Source organism: Sander lucioperca, chromosome 22, assembly GCF_008315115.2.
Source record: "Sander lucioperca isolate FBNREF2018 chromosome 22, SLUC_FBN_1.2, whole genome shotgun sequence".
In the NCBI taxonomy this organism is placed as follows: domain Eukaryota; kingdom Metazoa; phylum Chordata; class Actinopteri; order Perciformes; family Percidae; genus Sander; species Sander lucioperca.
In genome coordinates, this window is record NC_050194.1 from 12,940,404 (window position 1) to 12,958,462 (window position 18,059).

Below are 18,059 nucleotides of genomic sequence, written 5' to 3' on the forward strand. Positions count from 1 at the left end.
ACGTATTTACATATCAAAAAATGTTTTTCACTTACATGTACACTTGTTTACTGCACTATTATTGATTCCAGAAATCCACTTTCTGATGTGTTTGTTATCATTGGTTCCTATCATTGGCTCTTCATTTCCTGTCCTGTGATGTACCTCTTCTCATCTCTGAACTCCCTCTTCCCAACAGACTGAGTGGGTTTTTTTGAAGAATATTTTTGGCAGAATATATCTCACTGGTATCTTGTGTGTTAATGTGTATGTGTCCTCTCCCTGTTTCTGTCTTCACCTCTTCTCCAAAAAAAAAACTCCACCCCACCCTTTTTTAATTTGCAATCTGCTTTCCACTCCTCTCTTCTTTGGCCCTCAACTTACTCCAAGGCACACTCCCTCCCTAACCCATCCAAGTCCCTCTCCCACTCAGTACTGAGTGGGAGACCACCCCTAAACCTCAGATGCCAGAAGCACTCCATAGTCCCCAACCCTCCCCTGGCTACTTCCCCTACGTTGGCTCTGTGGTGGTAACTTTATTACTGACCCCAGCAGAGACGCAGTGAAGGCTCTATGAAGCAGTGGCATCCAGCATAAGGAGCTGTCAATCACTTCTATCAAGAAAACTCCTAGAATCACCTAGAAGACACTCTGCTCGCCTGGAAACAAAGGTACGACTACTAAAATATCTGCCTATTGCTTGAGTAATCGTCACCTTACGGCACTGCCAGGCAAGGTGAAAATGTGATAATGCTGTGGCCAGATAGTCAACCGACAAACTTTGCATGCTAAAAACGTAACAGCTTCACGGTCAGATATGTGAGGGGAGACCAGCAAAAGAAAAAAAAAAAGCTGCCCTCTCATGGGAAATCTGTTCATTTCCAACCCCGTGCCTCCCTGGTGCTCTGTAGATATAAAGGAGCTAATTAGATATAGGCCTTTCAATTTTGTCTGTGGACATGATAAGGCTAAATCATTCCCTAGCAACACATAGTATGAAACTGAAAAGATACAGAGTTCCTCAAAGTAGAAAGAAAGCTGTTTTAGGGGAAACTGGAGCAGCGTTGTGTGAGTGCCTCAGTGTTATAAAGTAAATCATGTGTTGTGCAAGTTAAGGATATATTTTCTTCTGCGAGCTGCACGGAGTTAAATGCTGTTTGTCGTGTTTTCAAGGCCAGGTTAAGCGCTGCTGTATTTAAGAGACAGGTAGATATGTTTAATCATAATAAACAGAAAGAAAATGTACAGACACCATCTAAACCAAACAGACTTGTACACATACTCATACACATACATGATTTTGAAGTGTTATATCAGCGCAAAATCTAAAGAAAGACTGAAGGAGCTACAGTATGTGAACTACTGAGAGTGCCACTACAAGATGATCACATTTCTCCCCCGTCTTATTTCCCAGCATAAAAATAAATAAATCATGTGACATGCAAGTAGGAGGGATTTTTGTCAAGGGAAGAGGCTTGATGGCGCAGCTCAAAGAACATGCCAGTCTGATATATGGGTGATCCTCTTGTCATGAGAGCTTCATGTCGTCAGGGTCATCAAGCCAGAGTGTGTGTGAGTGAGAGAGGGTGTGTTTTAAAGCACAAAGTTCTGCAGTCTACAGCGTGTGTACTTCACACCCTGGAATCTATGTTGAGAAGAGATGCCTATGCCAGCCTTGAGAACAGGAATGTATACTGTCTAGGTTTATGTATAGTTTCGCTGCTGCTCGGCAAAAAGCTCATATACCTTTGAAAAAGTCATACAGCATCTTACTTTGTGTATAACTGTGTATTTCTTTAAAATGTTATCATTGGTGCTGAAATAGCTTTTGTGGGTCCTGGCAGCAGTGATGCATTATCAAAAGGAGCATTTTCAAACCCTGTCTTGAGTTTTCTAACAACAGTGAAAATCTTTGTTGTGTCAGTGCAGGGTGCTACTTGGTTGTCAGGGCGCATAGAACGAATACCTCTGTGAGCTAGGGGCTGTATGTCCTTCCACCAGAGTCCACATTTCCAGCCATACTTCTTCTCATTTGTCAGTGTGACCTGATGAGGTGGTGTGGGGTCCTGTGTCCCTCACATCCTACAGACTCTGCTTTGTGTCTGTCAGTAAGCACACAGCACACAAACACATGGATTTGATGTTTTAAAATGTCAAAGGGGGTCTACATTAATGTGGTTTCAGGTAGCTGTGAGACATACGATCCAGATCCTGTTTAAGTGACAGATCCATGAGTTTAAAGGCTTATTAGACACTAAAACGCCGCATGGCATTTTATAACACTTTGTGACAGGATTTAACAACTCTAGCAAGTGATCACAACTGCAATTATTTGTAGCTTTTGTTGTGACGATCACGAGGTAAACTGTAAAAACATGGGGTTTGTGTTGCAAATGAATGTCGAGTTGTCATCCTGCAAAAGTTGAGCCAGGTTCTACTTTTTTTTTTTTTTAAAAAAGCTTTGACCACATACCAGCATCAATAATGTCACAGTGTCCTGGATGCACCTGTGCATCACATTAAAACACAGGTAAAGTCAGACAAGATTTTCAAGGAGGGTTTAGTTACTCTTTAAATGTCTGAAATGCACCAAACATTAATCAATATAGTCAATACAGTACAATAAATAACTGTAAAAAACGTGTTTATTGAATGCTTCCTTCCTCTCTTAGTGGAAATTGAAGGCCACAACATGGCGTCCCAGATCCCAGCTCTTCAACAGCCCGACACTCCAAGGACTGACAGCGTCTTTTCTGTTCTGTCTGGCTTTTACGCACTGGACTCCAATGTTCCTGGGCTCTCTAAGGTGATTCTCAACAAGCTCAACATGAAGGATTACGGAGAATACAGGTAAAAACTGCTGGTACTAACTGAGAACTGATGAGTTGTAAGCTCAGCTGTCTTGTTCATTTTCTGTTTGATTGTCACTCAATGTAGTCTTTGATTTTATATGGCATACTGTATGTGCTATTAGTTACACTTCCTCTAGGCTATATTTCACTCAAATTCCACTAAATTCTTGAACGTGCCTGATTCTAACCAGGGCTGCCGTTGAGGGAAAGGCTAAAGGAATCTCGTTCCGCAACTACAAGGAGATGTTCAAGAGGATGGAGGAGACCTTTGAGTTCTGCACCAGCTGCAACAAACTCCCAGCGCATCTCACCGACGGTCAGACCCTGAAACGCTGCGTGAAGTGAGTGGCATTAACACGGATTAACATTAATCATTGTTGACAATCAGACTATTTTAAGGCGACTGAAACCTACACTGTTCTCAGTTCGGCTCCATCATCAACCAGTTGGGATGTGGTTTCGACATTGATGTGTGAAGCATTACCAGTTGCCGTTGCATCAGCTACCGAATGATAGGCCACCAAGTTGGGACAGCTCAGAGGACAATGGCAAATATAGCTAAGCCATCTGATTATGTTTCATCTGCAGCTGATTAAGAGCAGCTTAATGCAGTTCATAACATCACACAGTGTACTGAGAATAAAGAGCGGAGTACAGTATGCTGCCTCGTTGCTTTTGTGCCTTATTTTTCTTCTTTCTGTCGCTCTCTTTCTCCTACTGATTGACACACACATTCACACACTGCATGTGTGTTCCCTTGAAATTCTCAGCTGCCACTGCCTCTCTCAGGGAAGTTATGTGTAGCAGCAGATAAAAAACCTAACGACTGAAAGTAAAACCCTCCAGACCTTTGACATCTGAGAATTAGGTTACGACCAATAGTCCAACAATGCCTGCTTGTGACTTCCCATCACCCTTTTCATTCTCATTCTGATTCACATTTATCTATTTATTATTCTTAAGCTGAAGCATCTCTGCAGAAGTGTGTACCTTTCAATGGCACCTGTGTTTTCTCACCTTGTTTTGTCTCACTTTGTAAGCCTCCTCTGGATGATCAGTACGCCCAAAGTGTGCCATGACAGAACACGTAGGCTGATAAATGATTTTATGTAAAGGTGTGTGCCCCGAAAGGCTGCAAATGATTGCAAGGTAAAGTAATATAGACTCCCAAAGCACCAACTGCCACTGGCTGTCAGACCTCTAATCCAACACATTAACTCGCTACTTAAACTGTGTGACAACACAAAAGCCCACATCCGCACTAAGAAGTCGTGTAATCAGTAACAAATTCCAGCCTCTACCTACGGCGGCTGTTTTTGCCAGCTGCCAGATGTACAAACAATACATTTAAATCTGATCACCCATAAAGGATTTTATTATAGTCCACAGCTGATTAGGTAATTGATAGTAGTGCTATTTTTAGCAAGTATTGTTAAACATAATCCATCACTGATGCATACCTTGTTAATGTTCAGTTTATAATGTATCAATTCTTCCAGTTCCTATCTATCAGGAGCCTTTTTCCCTCTCAGTTTATCCCAGAACAAAACCATCTACAGCCATGCTAGCAGCTATGTGAGGCTGTAGCCTGCTTATGCATAGCAGGGATTTGAGCTAATGCTAATGACAACGCTAGCAGGTATGATGTTTACAACCATATATGCAACATCTTAGTTTAGCACGTTAGCATGCCAACATTTGCTAATTAGCTCTAAACACTGTAGCCGCTACAGTGTTGCGTATTCCCAGGTCCTATGTTCCCCAGCTCAATATCATCTTAATATGACTCAATATGTCAATATGACTTAATATGTTCTCTGAGGTCAAGTGTACAATGTACGTTTCCCCGGGTGTTGAAATCCCCCATTTACAGATTATAGCCTACTGATTTTATAATCCTACACCCTCAAATTTGCCGGCAAGACAGTTTTCTTGACTTGGCTCTCGCCAGTGGCTCGTGATTTTTACCATTCAAATTTAATTTGAAACGTCCATCTTCTTTCATTCGTTTGCAATTTTGGGCTGTGAAGAAAGCCCTTACCGATCTCTTACAATGAGGAACCTGGGAACATAAGGATAACCCCAACACAAACTACATTTGAGGCTAATGGGAATGTCATTAGTTTTCCAGGTAGTTGCTCATGAACCAAACTATAGGGCAAACCGAAATCTTGACCCTTATGGTGGCGCTAGATGAAAGGTCAGAGGATCACCAAAGTCATCCTCATTTATTCTCTGGGGACATGAATATCTGTAGCAACTTTCATGCCCTTGCAATGGTTTCAGTCTAAACCATGGTGGACCGACTGACAGCAGTGATTGACATGCAGTTAGACACCCCCCCCTGGCCCTGATTGGTGCATCTGAACAGGGAGCGGTGGATTTTTGCAAATCGCACTACAGGCTGTAGGTGGGGCCAGAGGAGCCAGATTTTTTTTTAATTACCTTCTACATGTAGTTCTACTCGAACATAGGGTCAGTTTCAGGAAATATGACAGAAAGTTAGTTTTATAAGGCTTACCTACTGCACCTTTAATGAACAACCGTTACATTCAAGCCATTGCCAAATGAGTTGATAGAAAGCTAATTAAGCCTATCAGCTCTACAAAACTCTATCTGTATTTCTCCGTATAGCGATGTTTACAAAATGATGTAGTCCAACAACTTTAGCGCGCAGAAGCTCAAGTAATAATTACCTCCATCATGTTTTTTAATCCTCCGTGTCCTCCTTGATTTTACGTGTTAAACGCTACTAGCAACTGCGTGGAGGAGGGGTGGTGCTTGTTCACCGAAGGCTTGCATCATGTGGATGCGCCGAAAGTGTTGTTGTCATTACTTAGAATTCCTCATGGGTGCGACAGAATCTAAACACTATAGCTTTAACTTCTATGCCTTGCATCATTTCCTTACGTTTCGTTTCCCTGCTTTGCTTTTCCTCCCCCCCCATCTTTCTCTTACAGGTGCTTGAATGTGTACTACTGCACCAAAGACTGTCAGAGAAAGGACTGGCCTCAGCATAAAAAGGTCTGCAAACTGCTGCGCCTGGTGGCCATTGACAGACTAGTGGAGTGGCTGATGTTCACTGGTGAGAAATAAAAAAGGGGGTGCTGTTGAAATGGAAACGCCTCATCATCATTAATGAGATGGCATATTTTAAAGATGAGCTGCTAAAATGAAATGCCTCTGAGAGACAAAAACTGACAGAAAGTCACAGTGCAATAGTGGTGCGCTTTTGAAATTTGAATTAAAGTTCCTCAGCCTTTGGATCTCTCTGATTGCTTTTCAAACACCATGTAAACTTGCCACACTCTACTTGTCTCGACTCTAATCTGTGTCCTCAGTTTTGTGTCGCATATGTCTATCATAAATGTTCTGCCACCCGTGCAGGAGATCTCCCGTTCCCCACTGAGAAGTGGTCTAAATCAGCTGCTGAGGTGAAGAACTGGGATGACTGGCTTCTCATGCAGGGTGACCTCACGCCACGGCTGGACGCCATCTTGTCTGGTGCCAACGTGACAACCCTTTGGAAAAACGTCAGCAGGCCAAGGCCGTGTGACTCTGACCTTCAACAGTCTTTATGGCGGATTCAGAGCGAGTTCCTCTCTCGAATTCTCACAGTTGGGATGGCCATACAACACTTTGGCCTTGACCTGCACGCTAAACCGCTAACTATTCACATAGCAGGCGCATCTCACAATGAGACCATGGGAGCCAGACTGACAGACTATGATGAGCTGAACAAAATGTTCCCTGGACACCAGGGCATCGAGATAGTCATGGTGGGACCAGAGGTGGTGGATAGCCCCATCATGAGGCCTCCTCTCAGGGCGTTTGGCCCCAGGCAGAAGGTCTACATCAGCGCCTACAAGGGCCTCTACCACCAATTTTGGGAGGAGCTGGTGGAGAAAGAGGTAGCAGCCAAGCCAGACCTGGTGGTTGGATTTCATCCTGGTATGTACATCCAACAACCTGTCAAACATGAACAAACAAAAGTAAGAAATGTGATTGTACAGCCACTTAAATCTTAAGACAGGTCTGGTTCAAAGGAGACTTTTACCTCAAATGCTTTAAAATCAAACAGTAAAAAGCATAATGATCGCTGCGGCTATAAATAGAAACTGCTAAGCTTAAGTGGTCAGTTGTCTCGGAGAACCAGTGACTTGTCTCCCTTTATGCTCATTTGACAATTACCTCTTTCAGAGAGCAGAGCAAGCAGGAGACGTGTAACTTACTAGATCTGGCCTATTCATTAGCACCAGGCTTTTATTGGGGCTTTGGGTGATTAATGGGAGCAGCTGGGAAAGAGTTTGGCTTCTGATTGCTGTACTCAGCATAATGTCGGTAAGCTGGCCTTTTTAAGGCCCCCTTGGATTCACTCTGACGAACATTGCAAGCCCCAGTTGTGTACAAAATAGGTCTTCGATCTTAAACAATCTCACCATTTTCAGTGAACCATTTTCTGAATTATTGATATTGTCAATACAATACAAAAGGCAACTGCAACTTTTTCTCCACTTCACGACAAACTGCATTTTAGACTGAAAGACATCCGCCATCCACTCTCACAGACAAGCACCTCATTAAAGTGTCACTATAACCCTACACCTTCTAAGCTCTTGCACCAAATCTGTTCTCTGACCCTTTATTGCTGCAGGGCAACAGTAAAGCCCTGACCCAACTGCACCCATAACCCCTGGCTCAGTTATCACTGCAGGCTCCAGGGGAGCTAAATATACAGGAATCAGTCATCCTGTGAGTAAACTGCCTGAGTGCCTGGCTGTGTTTCATACCGCAAAGCTGGCAGAGCACTGCATTATGACACTGTTTAAGTGATAGGGGAGCAGACAGCGTGAAGGTGCGTGTGAAAGTCACAAAGAGAATGACAGAGGAAAAGGCTGCTAGAAAGCAGTAAACACAGACTTTGACTTAGATAATATGAGACGGAGGGTGATGTCAACTGTCAGCTCTCACAAAGGAGATGGATGCTGGCTGAGTAATGTCATCCATACAAAGATAGCCCATTGAGAACAGGCGCCTCCTGATAGCTGGTTGTTATCCATGAAATAAACTGGGTTTTTAATATTTCTAAAGCTTATTTCTTCCAGATCAGGAAACAAAGTAAGTCTACTACCATTACTTTAACTTTTTCCACCATATGGCCAAACATTAACATTAACAGTCAGGCTGCAGCGTATCTTCGTCACCTTATCTCCTGGAGGTCTAGACGCCTAAATGCTTACTCCCTGTTAAATGTTTTATCATGATGAGAAGTGTAACCTCGGGGATGTTTTTATCATGGCATGCATTATTCAAATCAAAATCCTCTCTTTCTGCAGTTTGAGTTCCCCGGAAAGATGTGGCAGGCGGTGGATAACATGATACCATCTGTGTGTCGGTATCACAGGTCTTACAATTCTCTGCCTCTGTGGCATGCTCTGGGCCCCCCAACACACTTACAACCAGTATACACACACACACACACACACACACACACACACACACACACACACACACACACACACACACACACCAGTAATGTACTGAACAGCTGATGTTTTAATAAATTCATAGCATGCATAGTTCTTCCCCTATGTTGAAATCAAATCCGTGATTATGTCTTTCTCTTGGAGTAACTAATAATGTGAGACTTTATTGATCAGTGCAGTGAAATTCTCTGTTTACTGCCTGGTTTTGTCTCACTCAAGAACACTAAAGCCGGATGGATTTACAGTATTTGCCGTCATGGTGGCTTGAACCTCAGTCATGTGGATGACGGACAAACTATTCACCACACCACCCTCCTGCTCAGAAAAGAAAGTACTGATATAAACACGAGTCAGGGGAAAGTGACATCTGTCAGTTAATATGCTGGAGGATTATGAAACCCACCCCAGCATGAATATAACCAGACTGCTGTACTGGGTCGTCTCTATGCAAGAATGTCCTACATTTTCAGCTGGTGTGGTTACAACAAGCTTTCTCCAGTCCAGCTGAATTTTCTAAACGAGGTCAGCTTGTTTAGAGCAAGGTTTACTTTGTCATATCGACTGATAATTAGGCTGACTGTCAGTGACACGTCCAGATGGAAATATAGTCTAGCTAACAAGAGAGAAACACGGCCGACTGGAGACTAATCAAGCGTAATCTGTTCGATCTTCACCCTGAAAAGACTTGCATGGCGAGAAACAGACAGTGCTTTTTAGTGTCAGTGTCATTCAGCTTGCTTATTCAGGGAGGTAGAGTATGTATATTTCAAGAGTGGCCTATTGTAAATGACAGGCCCTGGAAACATATTTTTATAATCAGCTTTATACTATGGTTGATGTGATCCTATACGAATGCACTATTTTCTGCCAAAGTAAGAGCAGTTTTGGTTACCTTACATTAAAGATTTCTTTTTTTGTGTGTGCTCTCAGTTGAAAAAAAAAGGTGATGTCACATACTTTCAGGCACCAATCGGATTTAAAGCGAAACTGATACTGGTTATTTTATCGTTAAATTAGTCTCGCATCGCCAGACCCACCTCCACAGCGCTGCAGAGGAGGGTCTGGCGAGTCCACACAGCATTCCGGGATGGGAGAAAAACATACTCTGGTTTATTGGCATTTCTTTACACCAATCACAGTCGTCTTGGGCGGCGCTAGGCGCCGAGCAGAGCAACGGCGCCTCTGCAAAATAGCCTCGGGAAGGAACTTATTTGGGTGGAACATGTGTACGTTCAAAGGTTGTTTTAGTCGTGCATCAGAAAACTCAGATTGGACAGATAGTCTAGCTAGCTGTCTGGATTTACCCTGCAGAGATCTGAGAAAAGGTTAATAATAAATCGGCCGGAGTTTAAAACGCCAACACAACGGAAGCCCAAGGCACTGGATATTCGTCCTAAATGAGTGAAATCTGGCGGAATTTTCGTCGGCAATGGAGCAATCCCGGAAGTGGAACGTCATGGATATAGACTATCATTAAATTAACACACTGGTTCTTCTTCTTTTATGTATCTTACACGTGTGTGTTTTAACACAGGGTTCCACGCTAACCAGGGTCTGGTAGAAGGTTGGCTGCCCACCCTTCTGCTGCTCAGAGATTATACCATCCCTTCCTTCTTCACTATGTACAGGTTAGTCACATTATTGCAACTCTGAAACATACATTCACATTTTAGAGTGGGGATAATGACATCCACTGCCCTTTGAGCAATAGTAAACATGTTTAGTTCACATTGCTTGTCATCTACTATCCAAAATTATAGAACTATTGTTTGTTTACCCACATATCATGTGTGGTCTCCTTACTCCTCACCTACCCAACCTCATCACCACAATCCTCAGTCTCAATGTAGATATTGTTGCCCAGATCACACAACTCCTTCCACAATTCACACTCCTTCCCTCTGGTGGCAAATAACAGTTTTCTGGCCAAGTTGAAGAAAAGATTTATTTCTTTTGCTGCAGGCGCTCTCAGCAAACTCCCCCTGCAGACTCTTACTTGATGATATAGCAAAGTTATTGATGTTGTTCTCCTCTTCTGTTGATGCTGTTCCTCTGTAATCTCTCTCAAACGGTTTACTTGTGGGTGGATGTTAAAAAGAAGTCTGAGAGGTGTTTAATCTCTCCTCAGTCTCTCATGAGTACAATACAACTTACTTGATTAATTGATTCCTTAGCTATCTCGTTGTCTCCACAGTGAGATGGAGCTCAAGCGCTCACTCCAGATCCTGTTGGAGTTGGAGATGCACGTCAGGGACAGTGGACCCAATCCATTCACCTCACAGAAGCCGGAGCAGGTCCAGTCTTCTCCCAACAAAACCCCAGTCTACTGCAACTCTCACTACGTCTGTTTCCAGGGACTGCTGCTGCGTCAAGAAGACTTAGAGGAGCCCTGGCTAGACAATGAGAGGCCCTCATAAGGAAAATCAAAGCCTGTTTGGGGTGCCACAAGTCCTTTCCTTTAATGTGTGGATTTCAAAATAGGACTTTGGGGACTTCCTGAGGTCTTTGGGGGGCTTCCTGCAGCCTTTTAGAGATGAATATTGCTCAGCTGTGCAGCCACTTGGCAGATATGGACGATGAATATGGGGCAGAGAGCATGAAAGTGAGAAAAATGCACCCTCACCGCTGCACTAAACACTTAATTAATTGGTGAGACAGATTACAGAAAACACTCAAAGCTCATTATGTAGTATGATGGCACCTGAGGGCACCAGCGGGGTACAAAGGTTTGTACTTTGTTGGTGCCCCGGAGGTAGCATGGTAGGTGGATATAAAGGTTCATAGGTGTAAATACGTAATGAGACCAAAATTAGTTCAGCCATCACTTTGCGGCCCCATATAATCCGTTCTGCGGCTAGACGTATTCCCAAATCTCACAATAGCTGCTTGAAATCAGATCATATGCATACTAATGTAACACACAATCTAAAATTACATCTCAATAAAATATACAGTGTCGCAGTGCCTGACTGTTTTATTTTTAATTTATTTTTGTGATTCTGTTTGTAGCTGTTGCTGGTCATTAAATGGTGAGTCTGCGTTCTGGAGTGTGTGATCACCACAGACAATATAAGTGGAGACTCTATAAGCAATCATGCCTTTTCCCTTTCTCTTTACAATAAAAAAGGCCAAAGCAAGCCAAGCAGCATTTGTTTGACAACTGTTTTCAGTTTTATTCTGAGTTGATAAAAGTATTACTATAAAATCCAAAAAATAACATGAGCCACAGGCTAAGAAAAAAACACGAGATAAGACATTGACTGATTGTCTGACACAGTCTCAATCTCAACAAAACATTATTACATTATATGCTTCACCTATTGCAGGTCTGATAAGGGATTGCATTGCATGCACAGGATTTTGCCTCTGTGGCTGCTTTAAAAATGCCACTTTGTGACAAAAAAAATACTCTAAGACCCACTTTCTGTAGGTTTAAGGTTTTAAATAATTTAGCAGTGGTCAAGTGATAAGCACATTAGAACAATCTACGTATGACAATCCTGCTTTAGAAACTGCTATCTGTAACAGTGAAAGAAGGAATTGCTCTGCTGCTTATTGAATTAATGTGTGTAAATAATTAATAATGCTCAATCATGATCACTGATAGCAATGTGTTAAACATAGCCTACCATTACATCTCTGTCTGCATGTGTTCCTTGTTATGCCTCGTGGAAAGGAAAGGATGGGAAAAATTTTGCAGCCTGTATCTACAATGTAACGCTGCCCTCCAGTGGATGAAAGTGGAGGCATACAGTACAGAGAGTATAGTTAGCGTTGTAATAATAGTGGGGCTTAGGGCTTTTTTAGTGGACATTTGTCTATGTCCTGGTGAGTTAGCATTCAAATTAATGTAGAGAACTTATATTTTAATTAAAAGTAATTTGGTAATAGAATCAGGTTGGGATCTTATCCCACAGTAATGGTTGGGTTGATATTTTCCTGCCATTAAAATTGTGTACAGATATGAATGTAGTTTTTGTCAAGTCACGAAGTGTCTGGAGCGGTCTGGAGTTGTCAGAACTTTCTAGAAGGGAAGGCACAGGTGCTATATGTGGCACCAGCAGCAGCCCCCAACAGGCCGCTCAGATAACAAACCAGAGCAGAAGAAGAAACTGTGAACAGCGTGTGAGACTCATTAACAAATGACGGAAACTAAGAGGTAAGCAGGTTTTGGCTACATTATTGACACTTCTTGACCTTCATTTGGGAGAACATGTCTAAATGTACATGTACGTAAATCTTACGACATGACATAAATGTCAGAGGTGTCTAAAGTCGCGCGCGCATAAACAGAGCCGCCTGGTGCTCGTTATTAACTGCTCGACATTTGAATGGCACAATATTCCACAGCCTGTACTTTAGCTCCCTATTGTTCCATTCGCTCTCTGTCCGTATTGTCTCCATTTTACGACGGAGCATTAAGCTCCGGGCAACTTTCCTGTAACAGTTTATATGTAAACTGAACGCATTATAAAGGTGTCCATGCGGTCACTGCACTCCTCTCCTCATACTGTAGCAGATGTCCCAGTCTAAGAATAGAAAGGTATAGGCCTCAGTAGTCTATTGGTAGCCTACGCATAAACAAGCTATGTTGTTGTCTAGAATTCGTATATTTTCTTGTGGTGTCTATAACTTAACTGTTGTCCAAATTATTACTAATGAGTTACTGGTCAATATTTGTATTGTATTCTGTTCTTTTATTTGTCTCTCCAGAGCTGGTCTGGAGACCAAGAGTAAAGCCATGGCCTTCCGGTCTCAAAAAGAGATGTTTGAGAAGATGGAGGAATCTTTTCAAATCTGTGCCTGTTGCGAGAAGCAGCCAAAACAACTTTCCAACCCACAGAGTTTGAAGCGTTGTGGCAGGTAAAAAGAAATGAAAAGAAAAAGCAGGCCTGTACGGTCAAGATATTACTCATCAAAGTGAGTCATTTTACATTCACAGATCTTTCACTCTTCTCCTATTTTTGCACAGATGTCTAAATGTTTACTACTGCTGTAAAGACTGTCAGAAGGAGGACTGGCCCAAACACAAGAAGTTCTGCCCACAGCTGCGTCTGGCTGCCATTGACAGAGTTGTGGAATGGCTTTTATATAAAGGTAAAATGCATATGAAACGCACAAACAATTACAAAAGCCAGGTGAATTCTTCTTCTTCCACTAAAGGAATTAAGTAATGTGCAAGAAAGGATAGTTACCATGTCATGTCTCTACTTCTATTAACTACTTAAACCTACATTGTGTAATTTTTTGAGTTAATTCTTAGCAAAAACCCCTTTGTTCTTTCACAAATATGTGCTCATTCATGTATAATTACTTCCACCAACTAATCAAAGTATTCTCTTAAGCGTAGAATCTGCCAATTAGAGTCATTCAGAATACATATGAGCGTGTCGCTCAAATGACGGCCGGCAAGTTCCGCCTCCATCTTTAAAATACATTAGCCAAAGAGGGACATACCTCCGCCTTTTGCCCTTTTACACCTATTGGCACCAATGCCAGGGGGAGATTACTCGACAGGGATGCGAAAAAAGAGAATTAAAACGACAACGCGACAGGCAAAGTAACAAGACCAAAGTTAAAACTGGAGTGGCTAGAACAGTTGTGGGTAAACGATGGAGATACTAAGAGCTAATTTCGGGTTCGGCCACCGTAGGACTTAAAACGCGATCGGAATTGGAGGGGCTAGAAAGTAATATTCAGTTGGTTGTCATATACAATTTCACCGCTAGATGGGAGAAATTCTTAAACAAAAGTTGCTTCAACTAATTGTATTATTTTCCCCCTATCATCAGGAGACCTTCCATTCCCAACAGAGAAATGGTCAAAGCCCCAGTCTGAGGTTAAAGGCTGGGATGACTGGCTTGCGATGCAGGGTGACCTCACGGCTCGCCTTGATCCCATTTTAAAAGGAGCAAACATGAAAGACTTGTGGACCAGTGCTGGCAGGTCTCCGCCTGACGACGAGGACCTGAAGCAGTCCCTGTGGAGGGTTTGCAGTGAGTTCTTCTCCAGGCCGCTGGCCATAGCCTGGGGGATGAGGCTGTTTGGCCTTAACCCTTATTCCAAACCTCTCACTATTCACCTGGTGGGAGTAGGCCAGAGTGAGACTCTGGCAGCCAGACTGACTGACTATGATGAGCTGAACAAAATGTTCCCTGGACACCAGGGTATCAGTATAGTCATGGTGGGACCAGAGGTGGTGGACGGCCCCATCGTGAGGCCTCCTCTCCATGGGTCTGGCCCCAAGCAGCGGGTCTACATCAGCGCATACAAGGGCCTCTACCACCAGTTCTGGGAGGAGCTGGTGGAGAAAGAGGAAGCAGCCAAGCCAGACCTGGTGGTTGGGTTTAATCCTGGTGAGAACAAAAATATATCTTTATATATATCTTCTATATCTTCATTTTACTCTAAAATCATTTTGTGTGTGTCAGTAAACAGCTAGCTGAACTAGTTACTGAGGAGGAGGGTCGTTCTTAAAGTGAATTATTTTCATTTGTGTGAAGGATTTGATGCCAGTCAGGGCCTGGACCAGGGTTGGCTTCCCACACTTCTGCTCCTCAGGGATTATGAGATTCCTTCCCTTTTCACTGCTCTCAAGTGAGTGTTACAGCTTCACGACAGCCACACATGTAGTGGGATACCTTTCAGAATTGCAGTGGTTCAAAGTAACACGGCAGATTTACTCAAGTACTGCACTTCAGTACAATTTTAATGTACTTTACTTGAATAGTTCCATTTAGTGCAATTTTCTACTTCTCACCACATTTCAGAGTATTTTGTACTCCATTGCATTTATTTAACAACTAAGATTAATACTTTACATAAACAACATATGATCAGGTTTAAACTACCCAAAGTATATAATGTAGTTAAAATCAATATTATAGATCCAACAATACAACAATATAACACAGTGTGCATGAGTATTTGTTTTACTTTTGATATTTGAAGTACATTTTGGAAGACTTTTCTTGTATTGTATTGCTACTTTTACTTAAGTAAATCAATTTTCTATGTCTCACACTACTGCATAACTGTGATACATAAATAAATACAAACAGAAAATGTCACAGCAATTTATTGCAGTTGAAAGAAACAGTGAACAAATTTCAGATTACATTATAGTGATCAGATTATAAATGAAAGGATCTGTGGATTAGGAGTTCCCAGAAATGATGATGCCTTATGAAATCATATCAGACACATATCAGATGAAGACACGAATGCTTAACACAACAATATTGGCTGCAAATAAAGTTTTTGGTAAACTGCTTATGTTTTGGATTTGTGAAGTAAAGTAACTTGAATGGAATAATAAAATGCCGTACTGTAGCACTAATTTTACATTCTAATTATGTTACATTTAATCAATGATCTGTAATCGATTATAATTTCAAACTGTCTTTCCCTCCCGCATGTTGTCAGATTACCATTCAGGCCTTCATTTAACCAAGAATAGCATACAAATTGGCGCATTGACATTGTTGCATATTATTGGCATTATGGTGCTGTATGTAACACCAGTGCATAAAGACATGCAAATATACCAAATGTCTGATGGATGTGCTACCTCCACAGTCAACCTCTTTATCCTCTCACTGCCCTCTTATCTTCCATGTGAATTCATCCATGATGTGTCGTGGATAATGGCTGCTGATTTTTCTGGTCCTCCACCCGCAGTGAGACAGAGATGACCTACTCGCTGCAGATCCTGTTGGAGTTGGAGATGGACATGAAGGGAAGCGGAGCGTGCCCCTTCGCGTCGCTGAAACCAGAAGTGATGGGCTCGTGTCCCAATAAGCCTGCTGTCTACTGCAACTCCCACTACTTCTGTTTTCAAGGTCTGCTGGAGAATGTGGAGTTTGAGGAACCAGAGGAGGCCTGAAGGTTCACACACATCGTTGCTGTTTTGGACTATGAGGCATTGTTTGTATATGCCTGTTTTTTTTTCCTTATAATGAAATCATATAATAATGTTTTAAAAGTACAGTGCATACTGTATGTAATATTGTTAAAAAAAAAACAGTATAATTTTTCTTTGGTATCAGCTGTGAATGTTTGCTATGACATTTGAATTCTCTATCTCAGTAAGATAACTGCCATAGTTGTGAGATTTGAATATACTGTTTCAGAACTATTGTGTTAGCAGAGAGCCAATTAAACTTTGTAGTAACAGTCAAATGTCTCCTTATATTACGTTGGCAATACATTTGACTAAATACGAGGGAGACTACATTATCCACTCTGGTTTAACACAGCTTTTCTTCATCATTTCATAGACATTATTTCAAATCCATTTTATACATTATACACCTTTTTAGAACTTTTAATTTGACAAGAAATACTCAAAAATTAAAAAAAGCATATCTCAGGCACTTATTTGTTAATAACTTTTGAGAATTAAGAACGCAAACCAATATGACAAACATCTTTTTTTATATCATATTGTCACCTGCTGACTTGAGGACAGATTTAAAAAGCAATATGATAATAATTCACTATAACATACAGTACATACTGTATAAACATATACTGTCCATTGAATATTTTATCAAAGAATTAACTCAAGAAATGAAACCACACAACAAGCAAATCAATGTTTTTATCTTCATCTCTACGTACATGTTATGTATACATTTCTAGCGAGATTTAAAGGATAAAACCAGGTCCACCATGTAAAAGACAATATTAACAAGGGCTGCAATGGTAACAGTATTCATGTCTACATAGGAACACTTCTGACAGATGTAAGGATTGTGCTTGTAGCGTTTGTAACCAAAGATGGACCAAAGAATGACAGCGAGCAGGTACAACAGCACTGCCACAATGTTGAACACGAGCTCCATCACACTCAGCTTGAATGAGAGCAGACACTGCAGTAGCTTGAGCAGATGGAGAACTATGATGACCACGGTGACCAGAAGGCAAACAGCAAACACAATGATGCTGCATATCATCCCAACAGGGCGAAAGGCCCATTCACCATTTACAAAGTGGTCAGCTGCAGCAGTGAGAATAATACACGCTATAAAGGCCTCTGTTGTGCGGAGACCTCCTCTCAGGCTGGATAGGTAGCCACTCGGAAAATGCTTTTTTTGCATTGCACCATCAATCAGGAAGACAACGGTGGCAACCAGGGAGAAGAGGAAACACAGGATGCTGACAAAGCAGGATAGGCAGACAAACACGGCTGCAAAGATGACTGTGGCTGAGGTGATCATCACAGCACACAGGCTGGTGAGCCCGCACGTCAGGTCAGCCCAGTTGGGGAGGAAGACAGCCAGGAGGATGTGCCACATTTTGGCCTCCACCACGGTTATGACCACGGGCACAGTGATGCAGAACACCCAGACAAACTCACACCAGACACCCCATGGACTCACCATCCTGCCTCTGCAGATGACAACGATGAAAGATAAAGCGCTGAAGATTATTTCCAGGAGGCGCAAAATGCCCTGACAGCCCTTGAATGGGCCACACATGATGCTCAAATTAGGAACCCGAGATCTTGAAGAAAAAGTAAGAAGGAAAAGTCTCTTCTGTTATACCAGTACTCTGCAAGCTGAACAAAGTGTGAACAATAATTACTTGTCCTGCTGCTGTTGGATCCTTTTAGTGAGGTAGAGCCACGTCTTACCCAATATTCAAATTTCCAGATTCAGGAATTGCTCAGCGTGTGTTCCATGAATGTGTGAAGGGGAAGGAGACTCGCTCTTGACCATTTCTAATACACAGTATGTTG

At 42.1% G+C, this 18,059-nt stretch overlaps 3 protein-coding genes across 4 annotated transcripts; 2 read left to right on the forward strand and 1 right to left on the reverse strand.

Moving 5' to 3' along the window:
• Nucleotides 1–382: 382 nt before the first annotated feature.
• LOC116061105 (putative protein MSS51 homolog, mitochondrial) lies at nt 383–11,283 on the forward strand. Of its 2 annotated transcripts, XM_031315011.2 has the most exons (8): nt 383–650; nt 2,438–2,509; nt 2,652–2,829; nt 3,023–3,172; nt 5,792–5,916; nt 6,219–6,782; nt 9,852–9,945; nt 10,512–11,283. In XM_031315011.2, the coding sequence occupies exons 3-8, from the start codon at nt 2,672–2,674 to the stop codon at nt 10,732–10,734; spliced, it is 1,314 nt and encodes a 437-aa protein (XP_031170871.1). In that variant the 5' UTR covers nt 383–650; nt 2,438–2,509; nt 2,652–2,671; the 3' UTR covers nt 10,735–11,283. The 2 variants fall into 2 exon arrangements, with proteins under 2 accessions (XP_031170871.1, XP_031170870.1); XM_031315010.2 differs by lacking the exon at nt 2,438–2,509 and having other exon boundaries at nt 386–650.
• Nucleotides 11,284–12,135: 852 nt separating this feature from the next.
• Nucleotides 12,136–16,683, forward strand: LOC116061490 (putative protein MSS51 homolog, mitochondrial). Its single transcript, XM_031315718.2, has 6 exons — nt 12,136–12,476; nt 13,031–13,180; nt 13,290–13,414; nt 14,110–14,673; nt 14,821–14,914; nt 15,998–16,683. The coding sequence occupies exons 1-6, from the start codon at nt 12,460–12,462 to the stop codon at nt 16,200–16,202; spliced, it is 1,155 nt and encodes a 384-aa protein (XP_031171578.1). The 5' UTR covers nt 12,136–12,459; the 3' UTR covers nt 16,203–16,683.
• Nucleotides 16,684–16,956: 273 nt separating this feature from the next.
• On the reverse strand, nt 16,957–17,799 carry LOC116061009 (myeloid-associated differentiation marker-like protein 2). The gene has a single exon (XM_031314825.1). It carries the CDS (start codon nt 17,797–17,799, stop codon nt 16,957–16,959), a length of 843 nt encoding a protein of 280 aa, XP_031170685.1.
• Nucleotides 17,800–18,059: the final 260 nt, after the last annotated feature.